This window comes from Phascolarctos cinereus, unplaced genomic scaffold, assembly GCF_003287225.1.
Source record: "Phascolarctos cinereus isolate Bilbo 61053 unplaced genomic scaffold, phaCin_HiC Scaffold_4;HRSCAF=312, whole genome shotgun sequence".
Taxonomy (NCBI): Eukaryota; Metazoa; Chordata; class Mammalia; order Diprotodontia; family Phascolarctidae; genus Phascolarctos; species Phascolarctos cinereus.
Genome location: NW_027555847.1, coordinates 46,693,959 through 46,721,392, shown reverse-complemented (window position 1 = coordinate 46,721,392; position 27,434 = coordinate 46,693,959). Strand labels below are relative to the sequence as shown.

General features: G+C 39.4%; 1 protein-coding gene across 9 annotated transcripts in view; it reads right to left on the bottom strand.

Annotated features, from left to right (window-relative positions):
• The window catches only part of ITPR1 (inositol 1,4,5-trisphosphate receptor type 1), a 393,174-nt gene that overhangs the window by 357,767 nt on the left and 7,973 nt on the right, over window positions 1–27,434 (bottom strand). For all 9 annotated transcript variants that reach the window (XM_078152159.1, XM_078152160.1, XM_078152161.1 and 6 more), the window contains exons 3-4: window positions 9,774–9,879; window positions 879–949 (exon numbers count right to left, since the gene is read on the bottom strand). In XM_078152159.1, the coding sequence (XP_078008285.1) occupies window positions 879–949; window positions 9,774–9,865 (163 nt within the window). In that variant the 5' untranslated portion in view covers window positions 9,866–9,879. The remainder of the gene's footprint in view (window positions 1–878; window positions 950–9,773; window positions 9,880–27,434) is intronic.

The window sequence follows — 27,434 nt, the reverse complement described above, 5'->3', positions numbered from 1 at the left end:
ACTGGTATGCGGCCTCGGATGAAAATCCTCTCCTAGTTGTTTGATACCAATTGGCTGAAGCTTGATGCCAAAAGTCTTGGCTTGTCTCCAGTCTGATTATATACTACCTTCTCTTCCAGGCTCCTCAGCTTTTGCCCAAAAAGTAAAAGAAGTGCTAATTCACCAAAGAGTCAGTACTACTAAGTAAGAGGATATAATATGCAATACAAACCTTACCCCCCCCACACTCTGAATAGAATCCAGAAATGGATAAATTCCTGGGGGCATAACAAAAAAGATGCAGAATACTCTCCATTTGAATTATGGCCTTACGCATTTTAAAGGGTCACTGTGAAGAGTTACAAAGATGTAAAAAGAATCCCCACACAAGAGAGGTCATGGAGTTTCCTTGCTTCCTCCAGCTTAACTCAAAACACCAAATTACAGAAAGCGACATTGTCAAAGAGTTTTCTTTCCCAGGTTTAGAGACTGATTATCTCCAAAGAAAGAGCAAACAGTGCTGAGAAAAATGTTCACAGGATCAGATCCATAAATTCTACTCCTTTAAAGAAATAAATGTAATCAGACCAAGCCTGAAACCTAATTAGCACTTAGTAAAATGTATTTAGTAGTTCAATTCAGATAGTCCAGGCCTTCATAAAAGCAAGCCACTCATTTGGACTTGCCAGATGTTCTATTTTATTCAGGGAGAGATTATTTGTGCAAGGCTCCATCAACCTTTCAATTTGACGTCACAGTTTTAAGATGAGGTATCAGGCAAACACCAAGAGAAAAGCACGTACTTAAAAAGAGTGCTTTTCTAGCTTCCCAAACTTTTCAAGGCACATTTCAGATCCCCCCGACAGGAGCAGCATCTCTCAGTTATCTGTCTATCTTACCTCGGAATTTCTTGGGTGGGTTGTTCAGATCCCCTGCTTCTGGCTGCACAACACATCGATCATCCACCAGACTGCAAAGGGCAGAAAGCATCAATTAAACCTTGAGGATATGCTAATGTAAAAGAGCACAAGTCCTTCTTAATAACAGAGTATGGATAAACTGCATCAACCTCCAGGAAGTAGTGCACAACTGTGGGACCTGCGCTCGGGAACCAAGCAAGGCAGTAGCCCAGCTCAGCCCTTAGAAAAAAATACTGGAAAACAACGGTCCTCTGGGACTTCCTTCCATCAATCACAAACATATTGAGCTATCCCACAGCTAATCACCCCACAAGAACTGCGACACACCCAGAGGTCCCTTCTGAGCATGCCCTGGCCAAAAACCGGAAACATTTTATAAATTATGAACAGACACTTACAGGTCCTATAGGGAATCTGATGTCTGGAATCAGGACAATGCCTTCACACACCCACTAGAGTAGCAAAGGTCTTTAAATGTGCAAACAAATAAGAATAATAGAATGACAGAATCACAAGGAACTGTAGAGATCCCCTAGTCTGAAAGGGTTTAAATTGGGGTCAGGGAAATTTGTTTTTTAAAAAATACTTTGATAACTGCATTTAAAAATAATTGATTTCCTTTATAATCCTATGTATTTATTTTATTCATTTGAAAACATTATTCTGAGAAGGTATCAATAGTCTTTACCAGACTGCCAAAGAGTTCTGGTATACACAGAAGTTTGTTAAACTCTGCTCTAGTCTAGATGAAACGGACAATTTCAGAGAAAATTTAGAAGACCTTTATGAACTGATGCAGGGTAGAGTGAGCAGAACTAGGAAAACTATACAATATCAACATTATAAAGAAAAACAATTTCGAATGATGTTAGAATTCTGACCCACACAATGATAAACTATGAATCCAAAAGAATGAAGATGAAATACACCATTAACCTCCTGCCAGAGAGGTGATGAACTTAAAATGCTGGAAGGGAGAAATGTGGACATTTGCTTTATCAGACTACATAGATATGTAATGAGAGATCTGTTTTTATTTCTTTTAAGCTGCTCAATGAGGGTAGAAGGTTAATGAAAGGGGTAGATTAGTTCAAAAATACTTGTTAAAATAAAAATAATAAACTATTTTTAATTTTAAATACTTAAAAATATATTTAAAAATAAAAAATGTTATTCTGAGGAGTCTAGGCTTCACCAAAGGGGTTAAACACACAAAATTAGTTACAAAACCCTGCTCTAGTCCAGCACTTCTTAAACTTCTTAAAGTGGGTCATGAGCCACTTTCTTATGGTATAAGAACCCCTAGTTCTTGCCAGGAAAGAGCCACATTTATCACCACTGCTGAGTGTTAGTTGATGCTGCTTTCCCCTATTTAGCCCCAGCACTCGAAATTCTGTCTATCCATCATTCAGGGCCCAGTTAGAGTGTTGCACTTTCTCTATGAAGCATTTCCCGGCTATTCCAGTTAGCATGGCATGGAGAAGATGGTGGACAGGATGTAGAATTGAAAGGGGCCTTTACACATTCTCTAATTTAACTGCCATTTTACAAATGAAAAAAACCTGGGCCCCTAAGGAAGTGGCAGAGCCAAGTTTCAAACCCAAGTTATGACTCCCAATCCCATCCTCTTTCCTCTGTATCACTGCTGCCTCTCTGCCACACAATAAGGAGAGACAAAAGGCCACCTCTGGAGGCAGCCAATCTATCTCTTTTGAGAACATGCATGATCTCAGAACAAGGGGGAAATCTGTCTTGGTCAAAGTATACCCCAAAGCAGAGTCCCCTAAGCTCCTGGGTGTGTAAAGGGTCTAGGAGAATGTGGAAATACCACATTGAGAAGATCAGAAACAGCATCCAGAACAAAACCAGACCAGAAACTCCAGTAGTTTGCCTGAGGTTCATCTGAAGGCAGCAGTAACAGACAGAGTGGAGGACCTGAAGTCAGTAAGGTCTGGGTTCAAATCTAGCCTCAGACCCTCACTATATGTGTGACTCTAGACAAGACACAACCTCCAGTATCCTCATCTATAAAATGGAGGTGATAATATCTGTAATACTTCACCAGTGTTGTGAGAATCAAACAAGTAAATGGATGCAAAATGCTTTGCAAACATGAAAGTGCTATATTTTATCATTTTCACAGTCCTTAAAAAGGTATGTGGACTTAAGTGAAGTATTTCTTTAGGTAGAAAAGAACTAGCTTTAATATGCAGACACATATTTAAAATATGTCTATATAGGATTGCAATTATATTCCAAATTTAATGTTCAGGTTTAATTTTGCAATGGCTATGCTCAAGTATCAGGTGAAAGCCCCAAAGAGCAATTAGGAAAAAAAAACTATCTCAAGAACTAAAACTAACAAATACAATATGTAGTAAAACTCAAAATAAAATCCTAATAAAAATTTTTGCAGCAAGTTTCTCTGATAAAGGTTGCATAACCAAGAAATAGAAGATACTGATTCCAATTTACAAGACCCAGGGCCATTCCTCAATAGGTCAAAGAATATGGACAGGAAGTTTTCAAGAAAGAACTCCAAGCTATTGACCCTCAATGAAAAAAATACTTCCAATCACCAATAATGCAAATTTAAACAGCTTTGAGGGAAAAGGAGGGGGAAAGAAGATAAGGAGGAGAAGAAGGAAAGGAGAGAGAGGTTCATTCTTCAAGTGCAATACAAATTTATTTGGTCACACTGGAAGTGATATGAAGAGAAGCACAGATGGGTTTGATGACACAAACTTGGGCACACTTAACTTCTTTGAATTTCAGGAGTAACCTCCTCATAACTGCTGAGTTCAAATGAGAAAACAATAGGTAAAGTGCTTTGTAAACCTTGAAGCACTAGATACATAAATGTAAGCTCTTATTCACTAGATGGTGTAATAAACAGAGTACTGGGCCTGGAGTCAGGAAGACCCAAGTTCAAATCTGGCCTCAGACAGTCACTAGTAGTGTGACCATGGGCAAGTCACTCAATATGTTTACCTCAGTTTACACATCTATAAAATGGGGGTCATGAGCAGCACCTACCTCATAGGCTGTTATAAGGATCAAATGAGATGGTATTTGTAAAGTGTTTAACACAGTGCCTAGCATATAGTAAGTATATGTTTGTTCCTCTTCCACTGTATTTATTACCCTCTCATTTGGTACCCAGATGAAAGAAGCTCCACCAAGTACAATGGTACCATGAACAATCCTGTTATGAACTTTGAATTTCCCAAGGTCAAAGAACAAATTAATTTAGAACATAGTTGTTTGCTTATTAAGGATTACGATGCCCAAATTTAATTTCGCCTAGAAATCTGTACCTGGTTCTTCTATTTGAAACCACTGTTCCTGGTACAAGGGAAACAGATTAATTGACAAAAAAAAAGAAGACCTGAGTTCACATCTCTCCTCTTAAAATCTGGGTGACTAGGCAAATCACTCCTGCTCTCTGCCCCTTGTCTGCAAAATGAGTGGGCTGGATTAGACTGAGTGAAAGCTTCCTATAGCTCTAATTGTTGACAGGGCAGTCAACCAATATATGTGACATATAGGAGTGTGCACCAGCAAAACACAGAGGTCACCATTAAGTAAAGTTTGGAGTCTGACCCTGGTCATGATGCCCAAGCTGCCTCTCTGCTCATTCCCAATGATTATTCACCTCTACTACCTGAGAGCTAACCTACAAGAATGCTTAGGAGAACAGTGCGCAGCCCAAAGGTATGAATAGCAGAGGGAATTTTTTTAAAACTTTTTTTAAAAGAAAAATAAGACCAAAGAGTCAATGCTAAACATCAAAATGAATCTCCTTTCCCTAGACACTCACTCCTAAAGAGCCAGAGGCTAATGATATAATGCCTAGGACAAACTCCTAGATATTTAAATGACAGGCAGGAAATGACATCCTCAGAAATAATCTGAGAAAGTTAAGTATACTTTCAATACATAGGAATGAAAGGAAGCATCAAGCTGCCACCAGGACTGGGGTCTTCAGAGAGCTGGTGGTTATCCCCTCTCAAATGCTTTCAGAATAGTTACTGTCAAGAAGCAACACAGCCCTGGCTCACACTTTGCACATACAAAGAAACTAAGAGTAGTCCTTGATTATGTAGGAAATACTTACTTAACTGGCTGGTCACTTGCTTCTTGTATCTAATCGGTCCCTTCTTTCTCTAATCTGCTGTGACCTCCCTTTGGGACATTATATAGGGCTCAAGGGCAATCCAGGGAGGAGAGAACTGGGGGCAAGATGAAATTCTAATATCGTAAAACCACATCTTGGAATAATGAGGGGGTGGCCGCTCTGAAGTCATGTGACAAACTGGAATTCCTGGACAGCTTTAAAGACATGCAGTTTTGTTGTTCTGAAATACAGCTAAGAGAGACATCTCTACTGCACGAGGTGAGAGCGAGCAGCTTCTTTTGGAGCTCCAAGCCCAGGGGGATTCACCAGCATTTCATCCGCCCTAACAGCAGCACCAGGCCTTGCTGCTGCCACCCTTCCAAAGAGATGAAATTGGCTTTTCCCAAGTGGCACTGAGACCTGCTTCCAAATTAGACACCCTGTGGCAATAGAGCATTGTGAGAGACTGCTGATTAATGACCACAGAGGAGGTGGAGATATCAGAAATCTGAAGTTTGGTTGGCCTGGGACATCTCTGCTATTAAACTAAAGGACAGAGAGAACCAGAGCGGGGTGCTAACATGTGAAGTCTTACACCAGGCCAGAAGAAAAGGAGACTAAGATCTAGCTGAGACCAGTTCTGCACTCACTGACGTCACTTAGTGTAGGGACCGAGGCTAGTGAAAAGTGGATTCCCCAGTGTGGTGTGGGAAGAGGCAGAGACATTTTTGAGTTCCAACCTTTGGGGGATCTGCCATCAAAAAAAAAGGAACCAGAAACTGAATGAAAGAGGAATAAAAGAAAAAAGACTGAAGTTATGAAAGATCCCAGAAGAAAATTCTGTTTAAAGAGTTGAGTGCACATAGATAAATCAACAGGTCAGCTATTAATAACAGAAGGGAAGATGGCATCTAAACAAACCCAGAAATCTCTGAGTAAATATAACAAGACAAAGAAAAATGAAGCAACACGTGATGATTCCCAAGAAAGCAAAAACTTTGGATTCCCAAGAGAGTAGGGAATCACAGCAGAATGTTTCCGAATGGTACGAGAGTATAATGGTAAGAAGAATCTTCAAAGCAAGAGTCTCTGGCCTATACAGGAGAAATAATTGACAGAATTGAAAAACCTGAATCTCCCTTAGCAAATCTCTCCAAAGAAACAAAAGAGAAAAAGCTTTTATTCTATGAGGGACACAGACTAAAGAAGAAATAAATATATGTAACAACCATGAAAGAATAACAGTTTAGAAAAGAGAACTAATGATGATAACAAAGTAAAGAAATCCTTTTTAGAAAGACACAGAATATTTAAAAACTAACGAAATATGTTAAAAAAAAAAGAGAGAGAAGAGGAAGGGAGGATTTTAATCAACTAATGGAGAAAGAAAAAAGAGAGGGAGAATTAAAAAATTATGTTAAAGGAAGAATGAAAAAAAAGTAATAAGTAAACTCCAAAAATTAGGTGAAAGGATGACAAACAGAGGGGGTAGGGAGAATGGGAGAATATTTATTCATTTATAGCATTTCTTTTTTTTTTAATTTTGAGTTCCAGATTCCTTTCCTCCCCAACTCACTGAGAAGGCAAGCAACAAGACACCCATTATACCTGTGAAATCACTCAAAAAATTTCTGCACTAGCCACGTTGAGAAGGAAAAGCCAAAAAATGACGAAAAATGAAAAACAGTATTCTTTGATCTGCACTCAGTTAATCAGTTCTCTCTCCAGAGGTAAATAGTGTTTTTCATCATGAGTCCTTTGGAATTACCTTGGATCATCATATTGATCAGGGTAGCTAAGTCTTTCATAATTATCATTACAGTATTGTTGCTTCTATGTATAATGTTCTGCTAGTTCTGCACACTTCACTTTTTATCAGTTTGCAAATGTCTTCCCAGGTTTTTCTGAAACCATCTACTTCATCATTTCTTATAGCATGATAGCATTCCATCACAATCATACCACAACTTATTCAGCCATTCCACAATTGATGGGTGCCCTCTAAATTTCCAATTCTTTGCCACCACAAAAAGAGCTGCTATAATATTTTTGTACAAATGTGTCCTTTTCATTTTTCTTTGATCTCTTTGGGAAACAGAACTACTAGGCAGTATTGCTAGGTCAAAGAGTATGCACAAAGAATATACTCTTTGGGCATAGTTCCAAATTGTTCTCCAGAGTGGCTAGACCAGTTCAAAACTCCACATCCCCATCTAGCATTTGTCATTTTCCTTTTCTGTCTTCTTACCCAATCTGGTAAGTGTGAGGTGGTACCTCAGAATTGTTTTAATTTGCCTTTCTCTATCAGTAGTGATTTAGAGCATTTTTTCATCTGGTAGCTTTGATTTCTTCTGAAAATTGCCTCTTCATATCTTTTGACCATTTATCAATCGTAGAGGAAGTAATTTAAGGGTAAAGAAAAGAGAATTGGGGGCAGCTTTGTGGCACAGAGCACCAGCCCTGGAGTCAGGAGGACCTGAATTCAAAGCCAGCCTCAGATACTTGACACTTACTAGCTGTGTGAACCTGGGCAAGTCACCTAACCCCATTGCCTAGCCAAAAGAGAGAGAGAAAGTGACAAAATCTATGGAAATAGGGTTTCCTTAAAATGATTAAGCAAAAATAACTTAAGAAACAACAATATTTTTAAAGAGGATGAATATTTTAAAAATCCAAATTCAGAAAAAGAAAGCCATATTAGAGACAAGGATAAAAATAAAAACCTAACTCTTATAACTTTACATGTGAATGGATTAAATAATCCAATAAAATAAAAGAGTTACAAACTGAATTAGAAAACAAGACCCCAAAATCTGTTGCTTATCAGTTAAGAGATTTTTTTTCTCTTCATTCTTTTTTTTCCTTTAAAAAATAATCTTTGTTATATGGAGTGGCTCTCATGAAGAGAGAGGGGTACTAGAAGAAATCAGGCAATGTAACAACAAATTATATCAATTAAAATTTTAAAAGAAAAAAAAAAAGAAATACAGCTAAGAAAGAAACCCAAAGAGGTTCAAGTTCAACCAATGGATGAGTCCTTTCTAATTAGCAGCTGGGGCCTCTGTTCCTACTGTAACTATAGTGTGTTATTGGTATATAATTAAAAATGCCTGAAGTGCCTGAAAACAGCTTGTTCTGCTAAGTAGATAAATATTCACCCTGGAATCTTTTTTCATTATTGGCTTAGTAAGTTTTTCCCACAGACAGAAGGTAAACTTCAGCCACATTCCAGTTAAAATTATAATGTGTTTCTAGTTGAAAGTCTAAATTACAGAATCTCAGAGATGGAAGTGACCTCAGAGATCATCTGGGCCAACCAGAGCATACCTGAAACATCACTGACAAACGGTCATCCCACTTTCACTTGAAGACCAACAATAGGAAAGAATCCACTAATCCCTGAGGAAGCCCACTGGATCACTCTAATTTTCAGAAAGCTTTTGCTCACACCAAGCCAAAATCTGCCACCTTGCACCTCTATCCCCTGCTCCTTAGTTCTGCCCTCTGGGGCAAAATTGAACAAGTACTAAACAAATTATGGTATAAGAATATATTGGAATATTACTATATTAGAAGAAAGAATGGATATGATTAATTACAGAGAAACATGCGAAGACCTATATGAACTGATGCAAAGCAAAACCAGGAAAACAATACACACAATAACTATAACAATACAAATAGAAAGAACAAAACCTTAAAATTGAATGTTGTAAAATTATAATGATCAAGCTTGACTCCAAAGAAGAAATATGAGAATGAACCTTTTTTCCTCCTCTGAAGCAGTTAAACACTGTGAGTAAAGAAAACTATATATTATGTCAGAAGCAGGTGACAAATTAAGGTAATTCTGCTGAACTTTTCCCTCCTCTTTTTAATTCTTAGATATACAGAAGGGGAAGGCTTCTCTCTCTGGGAGGGCAAAAGGGAATAGGACACATTGGGGGAAAGTAGATAATATAAAAAAAAAAGACTTCCATTTTTTTAAGTCAGTCAACAAGCTACAAGACCATTACCTCTTCCCCATGATAACCCTTCAAACACCTAAACACAGTTCTCATGTCACACCCCCCTCCATCCCTGCCCAGGTCTTCCTTTTCTCACTATCTATCCCCAAGTCTGCCAAGGAATCCTCATATAGCATGGTCTCCAGTCATCTCTGGTCACCTTCTTCTGGACAAGCTTGACACTTTCTAAAATGAACCACTCAGAAGTGAAGATAACAACGGATAAGTGATCTTACCAGAAAAAAAAAGTGGTGCTATCAGCATCCTTTTCTGAACCGTATGCCTCTCCATGGAGACTAAGATAACATGAGCTTGGTGGGGCGGGGGGATATTTCATACTATGAACTCACTGAGCTTCAGTCCACTGAAAATTCCAAATCCTTTTCAGATGAACTGGTGTCTGGCTACATCCTCATCCTCCTCTCCTATACTTGTGAGGTTTTATTCTTTCTGAATTCATGTTTCATTCTACTTCAGAAAAGTTTTTTGTGATAAAGATTTTTTAAAAAGTTATGAGTAAAATGAAGTTTGAAGTGAGGTAGAGATTTCAGTGGTGGAGAGGAAGGGGGGAAAAAAGAAATTAGCTATAGATATCAACTGTCCCACTCTTTATACCATAATACTTACTACAGCCAGGTAAAAAAAAGTGATCACAGCCATACGAAATCCTTCCATAGGACTTTTAAACTTAGGTTACTGAAATAAAGATTTTTTTAATGCCTGTCACATAAGACATCAGGCAGCTCTTACCCCAAGGTGCTGATAAATCCATTTGTCGATCCCTCTGCATAAAGAGAACAAATGTCTCCAATATGCAGGAAACTAGACATCTTGTCAGACATGTTTTCTGAAGATCCTAGACAAAGGAAAAATATTCAATGGTTAGAAAGCTAGAAATGCTTTCAAGGGAAAATGCCACTAGAAGTGGTGGTGCCTCAGTTTTCCCCAAAAGGCTTATTTCTAAGACTCAATAAACTGTTGAGAGGCAAGGAGTGTATTAAGGGGTTAAGTAAGACACATGCAGCAAGCACAGTTTCTAAAATTAAATTCATTTTCAGGACTCTCAAACAGTGATCTACTTCTTCTCCGATAAAAGTCACACCTGAAGCATACAATTTGAGACTTCTCTGCAATCTATAGTAGATATAAATAAAGAGACTACAAGGAACTCAGCCAAGACCTAGGGGTGATTAAGGAGTCAGAGCACTGACTTATGAGATATATTAACATATTCAGTTCGCCTCAGGGAATATTCAGCAAGAAAGGAAAGCCTGGAAGAAAAATCATGTACTGCATTTCAAGGATACATAGTCCCAGGTATAAAATAAAGTGGATGAAGGTAAAGGAGAGATAGAGGATTCCTCTTGAAAGCTCTTTTTGCAAACTAAAACCTTGGGAAGTGTCCAGGGATAAGGCAGAGGACCTGGGTTCAAATCCCGAATCCCAACTCTAATGATTACTAGCTGAGTGACTTTGGGCAAAACACTTACTCTCCTTACACTCCAGTTTTCACATCTGTAAAACACTTAGAATGATGGCTTCCTTCAAGACTCAGCTCAAATGCTACCTTCTCCCTGCTCAACCCCCAGCTACTAGCACTGTCTCTCCTTAAGTTATTTTTGCTATAGGGGCAGCTAGGTGGTGCAGCGGAAAGAGCACTGGCCCTGAAGTCAGGAGGACCTGAGTTGATATCCGCTCTCTGACCAAACACTTGACACTTACTAGCTGTGTGACCTTGGGCAAGTCACTTAACCCCAACTGCCTAAAAATAAAATTAAGTTATTCTTGCTATATGCTTTGCACACTGTATATATTCTTGCATATACCCTGAATATACATATTTATGGATGTATTGTTTCCCTCATCAGAATATGAGTTTCTTGAGGACTCATACTGTTTTTGTTTTTGCTTTTTGGCCTCAATGCTTAGCACAACGTCTGGAACACAGTAAGTAATTTCTACATGCTTAAATGGCTTCTGACAGCCCTTCCACCCCTAGTTCTAAGATCCTATGACAAGGACCTCGATGAACAAGCAAGTCAAAGCTATAGGTTTCCTCTAACCTCCATAGTCCCCATTTAATCATGTGAAAATACATTCCATCTCCAAGGACCTTCCATACACATACATACACACACACCCCCCAAAACAGAAATATAAACAGAAATATTGGCATGATTCATCATAACAGCTTTCATCAGAAGGGTAAATATTTAGGAATGGCAATTGTGTTATAAGGGCCATATTGATGATGCTGTTTATAAAACAGAACTGTGTGTAGGAAGCCAGCATACAGGCAGGTGAGGCCTACAGCCAACCACCAAATATTACCCAAGTGTTCAGGATGACTAAGGACTTCTCATCTTCCTTTCTCTAGGTCTTGACTTCAAATTCATTTTTCTGTCTATTCATGAGCACCTTCCGCAAACCAGAAATAATTTACCACACAAAATTTATAAAAGGCCAAGGTGATTGTAATGGAGTATAAAAATATTTTCACTCTTAAGGTAGCTTCCTAGATACCAAGTTTGCTTTGGAGGGGAATTACTTAACTGTGAAGAAACCCCAGAAAGAATAGGGGCTAGCCTCTCCTACTTCCAGAAAAATGCTAAAAGCCAATCATTGAAGTACTCCTACTGTTGTTGGTGAAAAAAAAAAAAGAAAAAGAAAAGGCAATTTATTCCAAAAATCCAATCCTGCCACTCCAAGAGGGATAAACAACATTTCATCAGGCATGAACTTGTTTACAGAGAGAGGTAGTAACAAAGAATACATAACAAGTCTTTAAACAACAGAGCCAGAGTTCATGGACACTTGGGAAATGGGAACAGATTTACAGTAATAGACAGAAAGGACAACTCACCAAGTATCTGTCCTCTTCAATAGCATGTGTTTTTATCCTACCTAATCTTAACTATATTTTTACGAGCTGAAGGTAAGCTAATTTGTTTAAGCAACATTATTAGTATATTTCCCCTTTCTGGTAATGTATTTGAAATAAAGTCACTCGATAGTCATTGCTTATCTTAGTATGAACTCAAGTTTATTTTGGAAGGGTTAGGGCTAATTCACCAATAGATAATCAGTACACATCTAGGTCCAATTATTAGATTAAAATTTCTGAGGAAAATTCAAGTTGCTTTTCTATTTTTCAAACCTCATAAAAGGTCATCAAGAGTTGCTGAATGTGAGGACAGAGCCCACAAAACCACAGAACTAGAAGGGGCCTCAGGGCCACCTAGTAAAACCAGGAGCCCAACCAGATCCCCTATTTCCACTTCTGCTGTAAGGCCTGCAATGGAAGGGACAGGGAACAAGGTGTTCTACTTCCTCCCAAGGCAAAAGCTCTAATTACTGGGAAATTATTCTTACATTCAACCTACATGTGCTTCCACTCATTGCTCTTAACTCTTGCCTTTGTGGGGCCCAAGAAGATTGAAGGTTTTCTCTGAGAACTCCTCCCAAAGACAGCTATCAGTGCAGACCCCAATTGAAAAACTGCCCATTGGACCCCTGTGTCTCTCCTTCCCCTCAAATGAAAATGCCTGCCCAGCCCCTAGGGAGAATGAGCTGGGACAAAGCCAAGGTAGTTACTTCCCCTCCAAGTTGTCGCCATCACCAGGTGAGCAGCCAAAATCCTCCTGTTCTCTGCAGGAGAAATTGACAAGAAAGATCTGTTTCTGCCCAACCTGGACAACGACACTCAGAGATGCTTGGCTGGACAGCATGGAATCCTAGCCAAGCATCCCTCAGAGCCCATTGTATTTGTTTTGTTTGTAGGTGAAAGGTTGTCATCAAAAAGCTCCTTAGCTACAAATTGCCACTGTTATCAATTTAGGTGTAGGCAATAAATGTCACTTATTTCCTTTTTTTTCCTTCATTTTCCCTAAAACCAGAGAGACTGGTCCACCCACTAGATCTTATGATGGGTGGGGTAGCCTGCTAGGAAATTTGGCAGGGGCCAATTAAAAAAAAAAAATAAGACACCTACGCAAAACTGTTGTGATTTTTTTTTTAAATCCCACTTTTCCCCGGAGTCTCTAGCAACAATTACACTAACAAAGGATTAGGTTAAAGGCTTCCTGGTACCACTGGAAGCTTCCAATGGCTTCCCCACTAATCAAGCATTAGTGACCTGGAGAATGCCTTACTCCATCATTCTCCTGGAAGGAAACAAATCTCAGTAAAGTCAACAAATAGGGAGGGCATCCAGGGCCAGGAGGGGTGGGGGAAGGGGAAAGTCCATGAGTGATGGGACTAACAGACTGGTCATCTGGAAAGTTTCCTGTTGTTAAGAGGGCTGGGGAGAGCCTGCTTTTTTATCTGATCCTGTACCATTTGTGCCTGCAGACGTCTTCCGGCCAGTCTCACACTATGCTCCTGTTTCAATCCACTTACAGACAAGAAATGCTGGGGGACATCCAAGAGGAAAACCAGATGTGCTAACTTGCTGAGGCAGCAGTTTAAACAAACTCATACTGTCACTCTCTGGGCTTGAAAACCCACCTGGGATAGCTGGACACCCAAGGGCTCCAGCAGCTTGCGGACAATACGGGAAAGTCATCTTTTCCTGAGATAGTCACCTTTCCTAGAGGATTAAATAGGCTTGTGGGAGATTCTAGTGCTCTCAGATGTATATTCAATAAGGCAAAGAGCTCAATGATTAAAAGCTAGTTGAATGTCACAGCAAGTAAAATGAGGAATGAACCTGGCAATATTATTTCATAGACAGTAGCTATCTATCTTCCTCACTCAAGAGAAAGGCTAATTTAAAATTCAGGAAGATTCAAACACTTAAATAGTTCTATGATCTCATGGATCTGGGGAGCTCCAATCAATGAAGCACATCATATCATAACACATCCTGTTTCTCATGCATGTCCTCCCACAAGGGGTCCACCCAATATACCAGAGGTCTTCCTTTCTCTCACCCAACATCGTGAGGGTAAAAGTGGAACACTCTACTCCAGACGTCCACCTGTCATCCCTCCCTCTTGCCACCCAACCAGCCCATCTTCTCTTTCTGGTGTACAATTAATTCTCGAATGACATCCTTTATGCCTGTTCATCACAGAGTTCTTTGTTGGTTACATGGTACAGCCTGCTCACAGCCACTACATGCCCTTCCATGGTCCTCTGGGCAATATTCTAGTTCATCAAAGGCAGTGGTGTCCCAGGTCTCACTGCCATATAGCAACACCAGCAAAATGTCTACATTGAAAAGATGGATCTTTACTGTTATGGGAAGCTTGGAGTCAATAAGGGAGTTTTATAATCTCCTAAAATCCATCCAGCCCACTCTCTTACGCCTTTTCAACTCAAGGCCCAGCTTACCATTGATCAGTATTGTCCATTCCAGATATACATACTGTTGTGAAGTTCTGTAGGGTGTTCATCCAGACGAACATTGAATATGGGCAATAAACATTCTACTTCATTCGGTTGGTCTTTCCCACATAGATGAATAAGCCAATGTCTTCTGAGTTATTACAGAGCTCTTCTATGAGGCTCTACAATGTCTTGGGGCTTGATGCAATCAATATAGTGTCATCTGCAAACAGCTGAACATTTGGAGGACCTCACCATTCTTCCCAATCTGAACCTCATGCCTGATCTCCTCCATAACAATGGTGAATAGTTTTGGTGAGTCTCTATCTGCCTATTTTATGCCTCATCTGATGTTTAGGTCATTGAACAGATGTTGTGACATCTTCCAAGGAGTCTTGAATTACCTTGACGTACTGATGGGAGTCAATTTGTGGGAAAAGGAACCTGTGAGGCAACTTTTGTTCTACCCAGTGGAATGCTCTTTCTGTAATCAACAAGTAATAGAGAGACAACAGGTCCTTTAATTTCTCCCCATCTTTCAGTCAACTATGATATGGTAACTATATAGTCAATTATTGAATATCATTGCAAAAGTGTGCCTGTTCCCTTCTAAGATTCTCATCCCTCAATTTATGCACATAAATAACCCTTATAATGATTTTGTAGAAATGCAATATAGGTATAGAGATTGTCATTTTCTTGGTCACTTGTTATCACCAATAAGGCTCAAGTGTTCGATATCTTCTCCTCCTTTAGTTTCTTATAAATTGGTCCCTCAATTCCCTAATAATTGTGACCTCTAGTAGTGACCTCCTTTATATATGTTTGACCCAGGTCAGATGCTTTTTCCATCTTTCTTTTCTGTAGTCCTTTTTCTCCTTCTTCTAACTGTGGTGGTATGGTCCAAGAGTGGTGGTTGGATGATTCTTGATGAAGAAAATGATTTGTTCTAATAGTGTTTGCAATTCTTTTCCTTTTTTTCTTCTGTTTGTAGGCTTCTTTCCATTTTCATCTGTGAATGTCCTTGGGATACCTTGGATATCTTGCCAATCTTTCTTTGGACTTGTTTTGCCCTCCACTCATCTCTCTACTTCATGAAACAACAATGCTCATAATCTGCCATCATCCTTTTCCCCAAACATTTTTATTCTAACATGGTGCTGCCTTTGGCAGCGGTTATCATTCTCCATTTAGTGAGTAAGTCAAATGTTTGTTGACTAAGGAGTTTTTGGACTTCTTTGATTTTCCTGTTGTAGCAATTAATTTATATTAATTTGACTGTTGGATTAAATTATTATAGTCAGTGTAATTTCTATTATCCTTGATCTGATTTATAATAACCTGTTTAAGAAATTCAGGGTTGAATCTGAATAACTACATATCAACACAATGTTTCCATTTTTATTATAAGTTTTGATCTTAGCTCTGAGAGGTCAGTGGTCTGATGTGGCACAGATAGCTAACAGGTACAATTTACATGTTGGTAAGTCTTTTCTTATTTATTAAAATGTGATCACTTTCTTTTTTTAAGATATTATTTGATGCTGGCCAGGTCTGGCCCCTCCTAATTCTTTTCTCAGAACAAAGTATTCATAATATGGAGGATGAGACTTCTAATCATGGTGATGCATTAAGAAGATTACTTGAGTAGTAAAATGGCAGGTAGACAAGTTTTTGGTCTTTCTCCTTTTTTCTCATATTTTTCTCCCCATCCTCCCCTCTTCCCACTTTTGTATTGAAATCATCACCTGGCAGAGTAAACTTTTTTGGCCATGGCAACCTATGCCACAAAATTCAGTGACAGTGAATTGAAAATCAGAAAAATTTCTGACATGAAACCTAGACAAAGTTAAGCTTTCTAGCAGCCAGATCACATAACTGGTCTATGCTGAGCTTATGATCCACTCAAACATCTAGTTCTTTTTCATGTAAACTGCCAAACTGTTAACTTATGTACCTATTGATCGACAAAGGAGTCTACTCTTGAGATACCTGGTAAGAATCTAAATGTTTAGAGGCAGTTGGCATGACGCCTGGCCTGGGACCAGCAGGGAAGTCAGTACCCACTGGCAGCCATCTGCCACCTCCATCATTCCCCAATTATAAACTCAGCCCTAACCTTCCCCTGGCCCTATCCTCTTTTGCCTTCCCTTTGCACTGTGCCCTCTAATTTCCCATTTACCTTAGATCTCTTCCCCTCATATTTCTTGCACCTTCTGGTATTCACTGAAACAGCTTTTTCCTGACAATACCTTAGATCTTGGCACTCGCTCCAAAGCTGTACGCTCCTTATTCCATAACCTCTGACAAAAAGGGTCAGAAGGAAAAGTTGGTATATTTCTTTCTTGACACTGCCATAAAAATTTTATAGTCCTTTGCCAGGCTTCCCTCTGTCCTTATCATGTTCTTTCTTCTATCATACTTGAGGAAGCCAAACACCTTCCCCCAGATCCCTTGAATGTTAGACTATAAGTTTACTGAGGGCAAGTACTACACTGTTTTTCATCTTCACATATCTCCATCCCCAACAATTAGCACCATACATTGAAAACAAGAAACTATTGATAAATGTTTATTAAATTGATCCACACTGTTAGATACGAGAGATGGAAAAGTGCAATGGAGGCCTACTTATATACCCCAAAGTGTTACTAAGTTAAACAAAGGTAGGAATGAATTTATTCCTCACTACCATCATTATAAAGTTCACCAGTTATAGGCTTGTCAACATGGCTAAAGAATGTGTACAGAAACACACGTTTTTAAAAATTAAAAATTGCCTTCAACACTACTAATCTACTTTGGGTGCATTTCAAAATTAAGAATCTCTATTTAAATACTCAAAACTTTTCAAAAGCTTTCACATTTAACTTGGACATCTACTTAACTTAGAGATATCTCTACTCAATTTCCTGTCTCCTTCTTTTACACTGCCATAGCTAGATAGGGTAAATAAAGGATAATATTTGTTAAAGTCATCAGTAACAAAGGTCTGAGGAATGAGGAAAAGTTGGCATTCCAACAAGAGATCATATTTAGGCCTTTTCACTCTAGGGCATCCAAACACAATGCCCAAGACAGGTAAACTCAAATATAGCACTCATAGTATTACAGAATTTCAGGGTTGGCAGGGACTTCAGAGGCCATTTAGTACATTCACATCTGGAAAATAATCCCCATTAAACACATGAAACCAATGGTCATCCAGCCTTTCCCTGAAGACTTTCAGAGAAAAGGAATCCCTTTGTTGGTGTTCAGTTGTTTCAGTTATGTCCAACTCTTCATGACCTATTTGAGGTTTTCTTGGAATAGATACTGGATTGATTTGCCATTTCCTTCTCTAGTTCATTTTACAGATGAGGAAACTGGGGCAAACAGGGTTAAGTGACTTGCCCATGGTCAGACAGTTAGCAAGTATCTGAGGCTGGATTTGAACTCCTGAAGATGAGTATTCTTGACTCCAGGCTTGACACTCTATCCACTCACTGAACCACCTATCCGCCCCATTTCATCCCAAAAGCAGCTCACTCCACTTCTAAATAGCTTTGTTGGGAAGTTTTTCCTTCAAGCCTATATTTGCTTCTTTACAACTTCTCTTCATTACTCTACCCTGACCCTCCAGGACCCCACAAATTTGAATTCTCTTCCATATGGCAGCCTTTAAAGTGACAGCTATTGTCTTCTTTGCGTCTTCTCTTTTCCAGGGTAAACATTCCCAAGTTCCTTGAATTGATCCTCCCTCATATGGCAGGGATTCAAGGGCCTTCACTTTTCAGGCTGCCCTCCTCCAGAAATTCTGAAGTTCATTAATCTGTTTCCTAATCTGTGGGGCCCCAACATGAAAATAATAGTCCAGATGTGGTCTTGAGATAATGTCCTGTAATTCTGATCGTCACCGTTTATGAGCTGTAAGCTAACACATCTCATATCATCAATAAAAGGCAAACTGCTAAAATGTAATAAAAAAAAAAGGTGCAGCTCAAGCACCACCTTCCACATGAAACCTTTTCCTGATCCTCCCAAATGACCCGGTGTCTGACCTCTCTAACTACGCTGAACTTAACTACCTCATATTTATTCTAAATATGCTGACGTATACACATTTTGTCTCCACTGGCAAAATGCAAACTCCTCGAGTCGAGACTGTTGAGTTCTTCGTCTTTGCATCCCAGCATCTGACACACTGTCTGATACATAGTCGGTATTTCATAAATACTTGCCGACTGATAAGTCATTGATAGTGAGTTTGGCTAAGCTTGTAAATTCAGGGTTTGAGACTAAAAGGGGAGTGCTAGAAAACAGGAAAAAAATATGGCTGATTTTTCTTTGGGAGCAAATTTTCTGCAGTTCGGTAATGGACAAGATTATTCCATAACATACCTCCCCAGACTGCCTTGGAACCTGGAAAAACAAAGAATTAATAACCAAGGAGAAAGTAATATAGAATGGAATGGTAATTCATGTGGTTGTCCATGAGGATACCTGAGTGGAATCAAACTGAAATCAGTTACATCAAACGCTTAAGAGGAAACAGATCCACCCTAGCCACATACTGACTTAGAAAAACCACAAATTAGCATTATCTATATTGTACTGTATTTTCTTTTATTTTCTTCCAACAACATTTTAATCTGGTTCTGGCCTAGTTGGGTGTTTTGTGAGCCACTTGAGGCCCATGTTTGACATGTCTGCCCTACATCATACACTTAAATCCCAAAAGGTGCTAAATTATATTTAGCCCAGTGCTTTGACCTACCAGGATCCTGGGATCCTGACTGTGAATCCAGTGCACTGGCTATCCCTTGAAGCTTTGTATCACCTACAAATCTGATAAGTACGCCAGTTATGACTTCCCCAAGTCATTATTAAAAACATTAAACAACACGGGGCCAAGCACAGATATCTGAGGCACTCTATTAGAGAAGATCTGCCAAGCTGACATCCAAGAATTAATGGCTATTCTGATTCCAGTCATTCTCTCAAATCTATCTAATTGTATAATTATCTAGCCAAATTCTTTCTACCTTTTCCATAAGAATAAGATGAGGTGCTTATCAAATGCTTTGCTAAAATCTAGTAAATGTGGCATTCTCTTTGATCATCTGTTTAATAACCTTGTCAAAAAAGGAAGTCAGATTAGTCTAGCCCAACCTTTTTTTGATGAACCCAGGTTGGCCCTGTGGTCACCACTTCCTTTTCTAGATGTTGACTACTGTTTACTGACTTTTCCAAGAATCTAAGTTATGTTCACTGGCCTATAGTTTGCAGAATCTACTTACTCTCTTCTTTTTTTGAAAATCCAGATACATGCCCCTTTTCACTCCTTTAGTACCTCTCTCCTTATCCACCATCTTTAAATTATGACTGACAAATAGCAACATTGTGTGATGATAAACTATGATTGACTTAGCTCTTTTTGGCAATACAATGATCCAAGACAATTCCAAAAGACTCATGATGGAAAATGCTATCCACATCCAGAGAAAGAGCTGATGGACTCTAAATGCAGATGGAAGCATACTATTACTACTTTATTTTTTCATGTTTTTTTCCTTCTGTTCTATTTTTTCTTTCACAAGATGACTAATATGGAAATTGCACATGATTGCACATCTATAACCTATGTCAAATTGCTTACCATCTTGGGGAGGGGGGAGGGAAGGGAGGGAGAGAGAAAATTTGGACCTCAATTTTATTTAAAAAAAGAATGTTAAAAATTGTGTAATTGGAAAAAATAAAATACTATTCAGAAAAAATATTATGACTGACAATGAGTTCAAGCAACTACATCCTCCAGTTCTTTCAATCCTCAAAAATGTAGGTCATCTGGGCCAAATACCTTGAATGCATGTAGGGCTGCTAGTTGATCTCTTACTAAATGAAATAAAATACGTAAAACATTTGGCAAACCTTAAAGCCCTATGGAAATGTTAGCCAGTAGTACTGCCATCTCCTTCAAAATCTTAAATAGCAACTCACTTTTAGCCAATATCGTTCTATGCTTTTTAGTCCAAAGCCATTCTCCTTGGTAGAGAAAAGAGAAGCAAAATAAGAAATGAGCAGGTCTGTCTTGTCTCCTTTATCAGCCATCATAGTCCCATACCTTCTAAGCAGCCATTCCATCCCTTCTTTGATCTTCTCCTCTTCCTCAATAGAGATGAAAACCATTTTTTTTGTTATCCTTTGCTCTCCTCCCCAACTTCTCATTCTAAGCTTTAGTACTCTTAACATTCTTGGGGCAACATGAAATTTACAGGCATTTTTGTTCCTCCTGAGGTACTCGTCCTTTTTCCTATCATCCCCACTCTATCTTTGTAAATCTAAGTTTGGTGAATCCTCTATTGGGTTACACAAGTTTCTTCATACAACCCCGGTTTTTCCTTTTCATGGGAATTGTTTCCTTTTGTTTCTTCAAAATTTAATTCTTTGGTACCTCCTCTCTCTCTCCTGGGTTGACCTCCCCTAAAGAATTTTAGTTCATAAGATCCTAATCTCCCAATGTTATAGGGGTGGTTCCTCTAATACAGAGGTTCCCTACTGCCCCCTTTTAAAAAAAAATACTGGAAATCTATTTTGTTTTTTTTTAATTTGCATCATTACAAAAATATGTATTTTTTTTAAATGATGCATCTTAAATTTAATAATTCATTGTAAATTTATGGGGCTTTTCCTGCATTGAAATTTTGATGATGTAGTACTACATCGTATAATCACATAGTTTTATATTGTAAACAAGTCATCACACACACATATTCCTGCCGATGCATGCTGGACTTGCCAACAAAACCTAGCACACTGGCCTGCCAACACTTGCTTGTTAAGACCTGTCGGGCTAACTTGACCACTGATTGGTTATAACTTGCATTTTGTGTGTTTATCTGAAAAATAATGTCATCACTATGACTTTAACTCTGTTACACAACAAATGAAATATATATGAGCAATTTTTCAAAATTTTCTTATCTTCTCTTCTTTTCTTATGCTTCCACGGTTCCCTTATTTTTATTCAATGCCCCTCCATTGCACTTGAGGCTACTGTGCCCCTCCCCTTCATCAGTCCAGTGCTCCGCAGGGGGCCGTATGGCCCACTTTGGGAATTTAATAGCTCTTATAGAAACATTCAGAGAAATGACAATGACCTTCTGAATTTCTTCTATTTCAGTAGGGTTAAACTGGGCTAAGGATTACAATCACAGGCAAACAAAGTGTTCATTTCACTGTACAGAACGCAAGCATTTTTGCAAAAAGCTTTGACAATGGCAAAGAATCCACTTATTGTAATTTTCCCCATCTTTATTTCCCAGACACATATTGCACTCCTTGCGTTAGATTAGTTTTTCTAAGATCTCCTCTTCCACCTACACAAAATTCAGATTTAAGAAGTTAGCAACCCCTGAAACTAAGGCTAAATTAGAACACTTAAAAAATTAACCCAAGGGTTACCCCAGGATTGCATCAGTCCTTGGAGGCTGATTCCAGTCAACTCAAGCACCATTTCTAGGGGCTCCAACTATTGTCCCAGGTAATGTGCCACAGACAGGGCCTAGACTAGTGATATCACTAGTGTAGGGAATCCCCAGGTGAGAAAACTCCCTCTACCAAGACTGATCAGCTCTTTCTCTGCAGCTTAGAGTCTTAGGGAGTTGCCTAAGGCAAGAAGAGGTTAAGCGACTTGCCTACATTCACAAAGCCAGTGTGGGTCCCAAACAGGACCTGAAACCAGGTCTTCCTGGCTTCAAGGTCAGCTCCTTAGCTCCTCCACCTCAGCGCTGCCAGGGAAACAAGGACAGAAAAAGACAACAGTCCCTGACCTAGAGAAGGAGGGCCTGTGCCCAAAAAAGTACAAAGCATAAACAAAGTAAATACAAAAGTTCAACTAGAACTAGGGGTTTTAACCTGAGGTCTGAGAAATGGGTGGGGTTTTTTTTTTAAATCTTTACTGGAAAGTACATGGAAATACAGTATTCCAGTATAATTGGTTTCTTTTGCAATCTGATGTATTTTACTAAATGCATTTAAACACTAAAACCCTTGGTAAGGAACCCCCGATTTAATCCAACCCCCTCAATCTACTGAAAATGAAACTAAAACCCAAAGAGATTAAGTGAGCCCAATTCTCTGTCCATTGCTCCAGGCTGAGGCCTTAGTTGCCCAAAGTCCCACAGGAAATAAGAAGCAGCCCCAGGATTGGGACCCCCATCCTTTCACTTTAAATCTCATATTCCCCTCCACAACATTCTTCTGCTCCTTCCCATGAGGAAGATAGTGTGACTATACTTTGATACCCATCAAGCGACCTTGACTCTCCAATCCCCTGATTTTTACAATTGCACACAGAAAAGCAAACCACACTTGTTTATTTAAACATGGAACCACCTGGCTACTCAAGCCTGACAGTCTGACTTCCAGTAACCAGACCACCATAAATACCTTAAAATCAGGCAAAGCTAATCATAGCTGTCAAAGCCTAAAGATGCTCTATGCAGTCCACTATCCATTTCTTAATCAGCCTGCTCGATGAGTCTGACTATTCAATTACCTCACAACTGGCAATTTTCTGGATATCACTCAAGAGAATGGGGAGAGAATGCCCTTTCCCAAGGCATCTTCTTGTTACGTTCAAGTAGTAAAGCAAGTTAAGGTCAAGGCTCTGAGCTCTACTTTTGTAACTTCTTTGACAAGGATTCCATCAGCAGGACTAGTCCACTGACAGCAGGCATGACATTTTAATTTCAACCTAAATCTGTGGTAGAACAAAAATGGAGCTATCACAAAAATAAAGATGGTAAGAAGAACATCTGCACCCAACACTACAAACTCACACGAGATGCGGCCAGCATTAAAGAGAAGAGTTTCTTTTTATGTTGATGTCTTCAGAAACTCACAGGAACTTTAAGAGAATCATATAACTGTTATGTCCTGCCCCCAGAGTGAGTTGGGGGTATAGGAACAAAAGATGGCATACCTCAGTTACAAAGTTAGAAAGCATCCCTGAAAATAAAGTTAGAGCACATAACCTTCTAAGGACCCTATCAATTCTTGATCTATGAGCCTATGTGCCTACAGGGAGCCTTAGAAAGGCCAAGGTCACTCCCTGCTTCCCAGTCATCTTGACTTCGGTCTAGCCACAGGGCTTCAATGATTCCGGAGGAGAGGGCCAGAGCAACAACTTTGGGAAGCTCAGCCTCACTTAAATACAATTTACATTCAAGTCAAGATATCACCTCTTTGAGAACAGAGGAGGAACAACAACAGGGAGCCTATGCTCCTATAGGGAAAACAGTACTATGTAATTACATCCAATTTGGCAAATATTTATCCAGCACCTGCAATGTGCAAGGCACTGAGACAGAAACACATCAAACGAGCCTGTGTCTGCCCTCAAGAAGCTCACATCCTACATCATTATATTTCTGATATTTCATATTTTAAGAGACATTTCACTTCTAGATTTAAGGGGTTTTACATTGTTTGACCTTTAGACAAAAACTGCAAAGTATCATGAAGTATAAATTTCTATACGCAAGGGTTTGAACACACACGAATATGCACCCAGACTCACTCACATGCACACTCTGGTGCACTAGATTTCCAACCAACAGATGAGCAGCTGCATCAAAATGGTCTCCCCACATCTCTAAATATTCACAGCCCAATCCAGCAGAATGTAAATGCCTTGAATGTATGGATTGGGTCATTTTTTGTCTTGGTATTCCCAGCTTCTGGGATGGTTCCAGGAATTTTTTTGGTCCACATCTATGGTTTCAATGGTATAAAGGGAGCTCCTGATGAGAAAACTACTCTACCGATGTCAATAAGCAACTTCTGCAAGTCCTGGTCTTGAAAGAGTCACAGCCAGACACTGTCAGAGACAGAGCTTGAACCCAAGCTTCTAACACTGACACTGCCTTTCCAGTCACTGCCGTGCTGGACCTTTCCCATTGTAAGTACCTGGCACAGAGTAGGGAAAAATAAATGCTTACTGGAATAAATTTCATCCAGGTACTAGATTTCTATACACTATTCACAGCTGTGTAAAGAAGAGGCTCTCAGTGGTCCGTTTTGTTTTGTTCGGGGTGGGGGAGGGTGAGTCTTGGACTCACTGTCAGCAGGACAAAGTCTACAGACTCCTCCAAATAATGTTTGTGGATGCATAAAATAAAATATATAGGATTGCAAAGTTAGCCAATTATACTGTAATATAGTTATTACATTTTTTTCTTAAAAAATCAGTTCATGGAATGCAAGAGTCCCTGGTAGAAAAGATATCCCAAAACTGTCATTATCACATTAAAGAAAAAAAGAAAACCCTGCCTATCTTCTCAAGATGATCTGTATAGAGAATAGCTCCAGGAGTGGTCAGAGTCCCTGGAGCCATGTTTGCCAACACCTCAATCTCTTCCCAAAGAATGTCCAGGGCTCACAGTTTCAATAAAGAATTACATGAAAATTTGAGATTCATTTGCCTGAATCTCTCAGTACAAGCTGACACTCTAATAAGCCTTCTTCCTCTATCATTTTTAAAAGAGAAAATAAAAAGTGAAAAGGAAAAAAAGGCACCAAAAAAAAGGAAAAAAAGGTCAAAAGATCACAGATCTAAAACTGAAAGGGCTCTCACAGGGCAAGTAGTCAAATCTCCCCATTTTACAGACGAGCAAAATGAGGCCCACTAAGGTTCAGTGATCTACTCAAGGTCAAAGAAGTAGTAAAGTAAACTTCAGAGGTGGAATTTGAATCCATGTCCTATGACTTTCAAAGCAAAGCCTTGAACAATATAGTCAGAAGACCTGGATTCCAGGTCTGACCCTGCCACTAACTCATTGTCTAACCTCAAAGCAAGTCATTTTCATTTCTCTGGGTCCCAGAAGAGGACTAAAACCAGAGGGCTGGACTCAGGCCCAGTGCAGCTCTGGGAATCTGGGAATCCCCCATATCCACCGTGGCAAAATCAAACTCTTCATAAAAGCCCTACAGGAGTCTAAAATGAATCTTCTACTATAGCTCCCAGTTAGAAAGACACAACCAAGCACTTGCCACTAAACCAGCCAGCCTGTAACTCCATTTCTTTTTGGCTTTTATTTTCCAACATCCAGTGAGAGTCACAGGTTTGCCAAGTCCAACCAGGCTAGGCCTGGTTCTATTTCTATTTGCTCTGCAAATGTAATTTTAAGGGGAAGACAATCATCCAGGAGCCACCCTCTAAATCAGGCAGCATGCGAGAGGTCTTAAGAACATCTGGGAGACCAGGAAGCCACAAGTCGGCTGACCTCTCAGAAACACAGGCAACTCCACTCGAGAAACATTCGTGAAGTCCCCACTCCTGCTGGTGTACAAAGACCAAAAGGAAATAGCCCTTGCCTTCAGGTAGGTAGCTTACATCCTATGGAGGGCATACAACACGTGCCCAGATGAGGATCTACGAGGTAACCTGAGGAAGCTGAGGGCCCCAAAAGAGGGGATCAGGGAAGGCCTGATGGCAGAAGTGAGCCTCAAAGGACATTATGGATTATAAAATAATATACCATGCTAATCACAATGCCTACAAAAACTCCTGGCTTAAGAGCCTTTAGCTTGAGGGTAAACAGGGCACCAGAGCATTTTTGAATGATTGGAGATAAGAGTATAGTAAAGTGAACCACAATAGTTAAGGAGGAAAGCATAGGTGCATGAGAAAATGAAGCTCAGACACTACTGCATGTGAGAGGCAGTGTGGTACCACGAGACTTGGAGTTTAGAAAGCCGGGAGTCCTACCCTGCCTTTCAAACTTGCTGATTTTATGGCCCAAGGCAGATTGCATTTTCTTGCTAAATCTCAGTTTTCTCAACTCTAAAATGGGAATTGCAATACTTTTAAGGAAGTAAGGAGGCACAAAAGTAAATATCAGTTATTACTGGTAACATCATTATCATCCTCATCATCATCACCATTGTCTTCATCCTTGTCATTGTCATCATTATCATTATTATTTTATCAAGCTACAGTCAATCACAAAAAAGCTCCTCTCTGGAAGACAGAGAGGCATCACTCTAATCTCTTACCCCAAAAGACACAGGCTAATCTAACCATAAATAAGACAGTGAACACATCTCCATTCGTCTAGTTCTAGTTTTTCTCTTCTAAATTTTCTTTTTTCAACCAGGTGACTCATTTCACTACAGCTCTGGATGTCCCTGGGTAAAATTTCAGAACTTCCTTTAAGCAAAGATAATTGAAGATAAAACTTGAGTTGTGAAATAGTCATGAGCAACAATGCATTTCTGAGTCCCCATCCCCTTTCACTACTGCTACCTGCTAATCTAATCTTCAGTCATCAGACCATCTTTAGAAATTCAGATTGTGTCCACCACAAAAAACTTTATTCAATTCTGAACGGTAATTCTCTCAAAGCAAAAAAAAAAATTTTAATCCTGCTTTCGTTTTCAAACTGGTCCAAAAGTAAACCATTAAAACTTGAAACTTTAGCTCTCTGTAGTCTTCCTAGATGCCCCAAGACAGTCAGAAATAGAATGGTCTTAAAACCACATAACTACAGAGTGATTCTCTAATTCCTTCATATAGTAATTATACAGCCTTCAAAAGTCTCTCACTTTTATTTATTTTTTTTTTTGGTGATGAAATCCAGGTTAAGTGACTTGCCTAGGGCCACCCAGCTAGTAAGTATTGTGTCTGAGTCCGGATTTGAACTCAGGTCCTCCTGACTCCAGGGCCAGTGCTCTATCTACTGCACCATCTAGCTGCCCCATCTTTCACTTTTATAATGTGATGTTTTATGGGACTGTAGAAAGAATGCTGGAATCAGAACCAGAGGACCTTGTTTCTGATTCACTACATAACCATAGGCAAGGTGCTCAAAATGTCTGGGCCTCAGTTTCCCTAACTAAAAACTACAGGGTTGCATTAGATAACCTCTAAGGTACCTTTCAGTTTTAAATCTACTATCTTATGATTGTTACCACATATCCACTAAAAAAAAAATCAAATGTTATACACATGATTCAAGATACATTGACATCTGCACAGATGTAGTTTTGTATATGATAGGAAGACACTTGTGTTCCTTTCCAGCCCTCTCTTGACCCTGA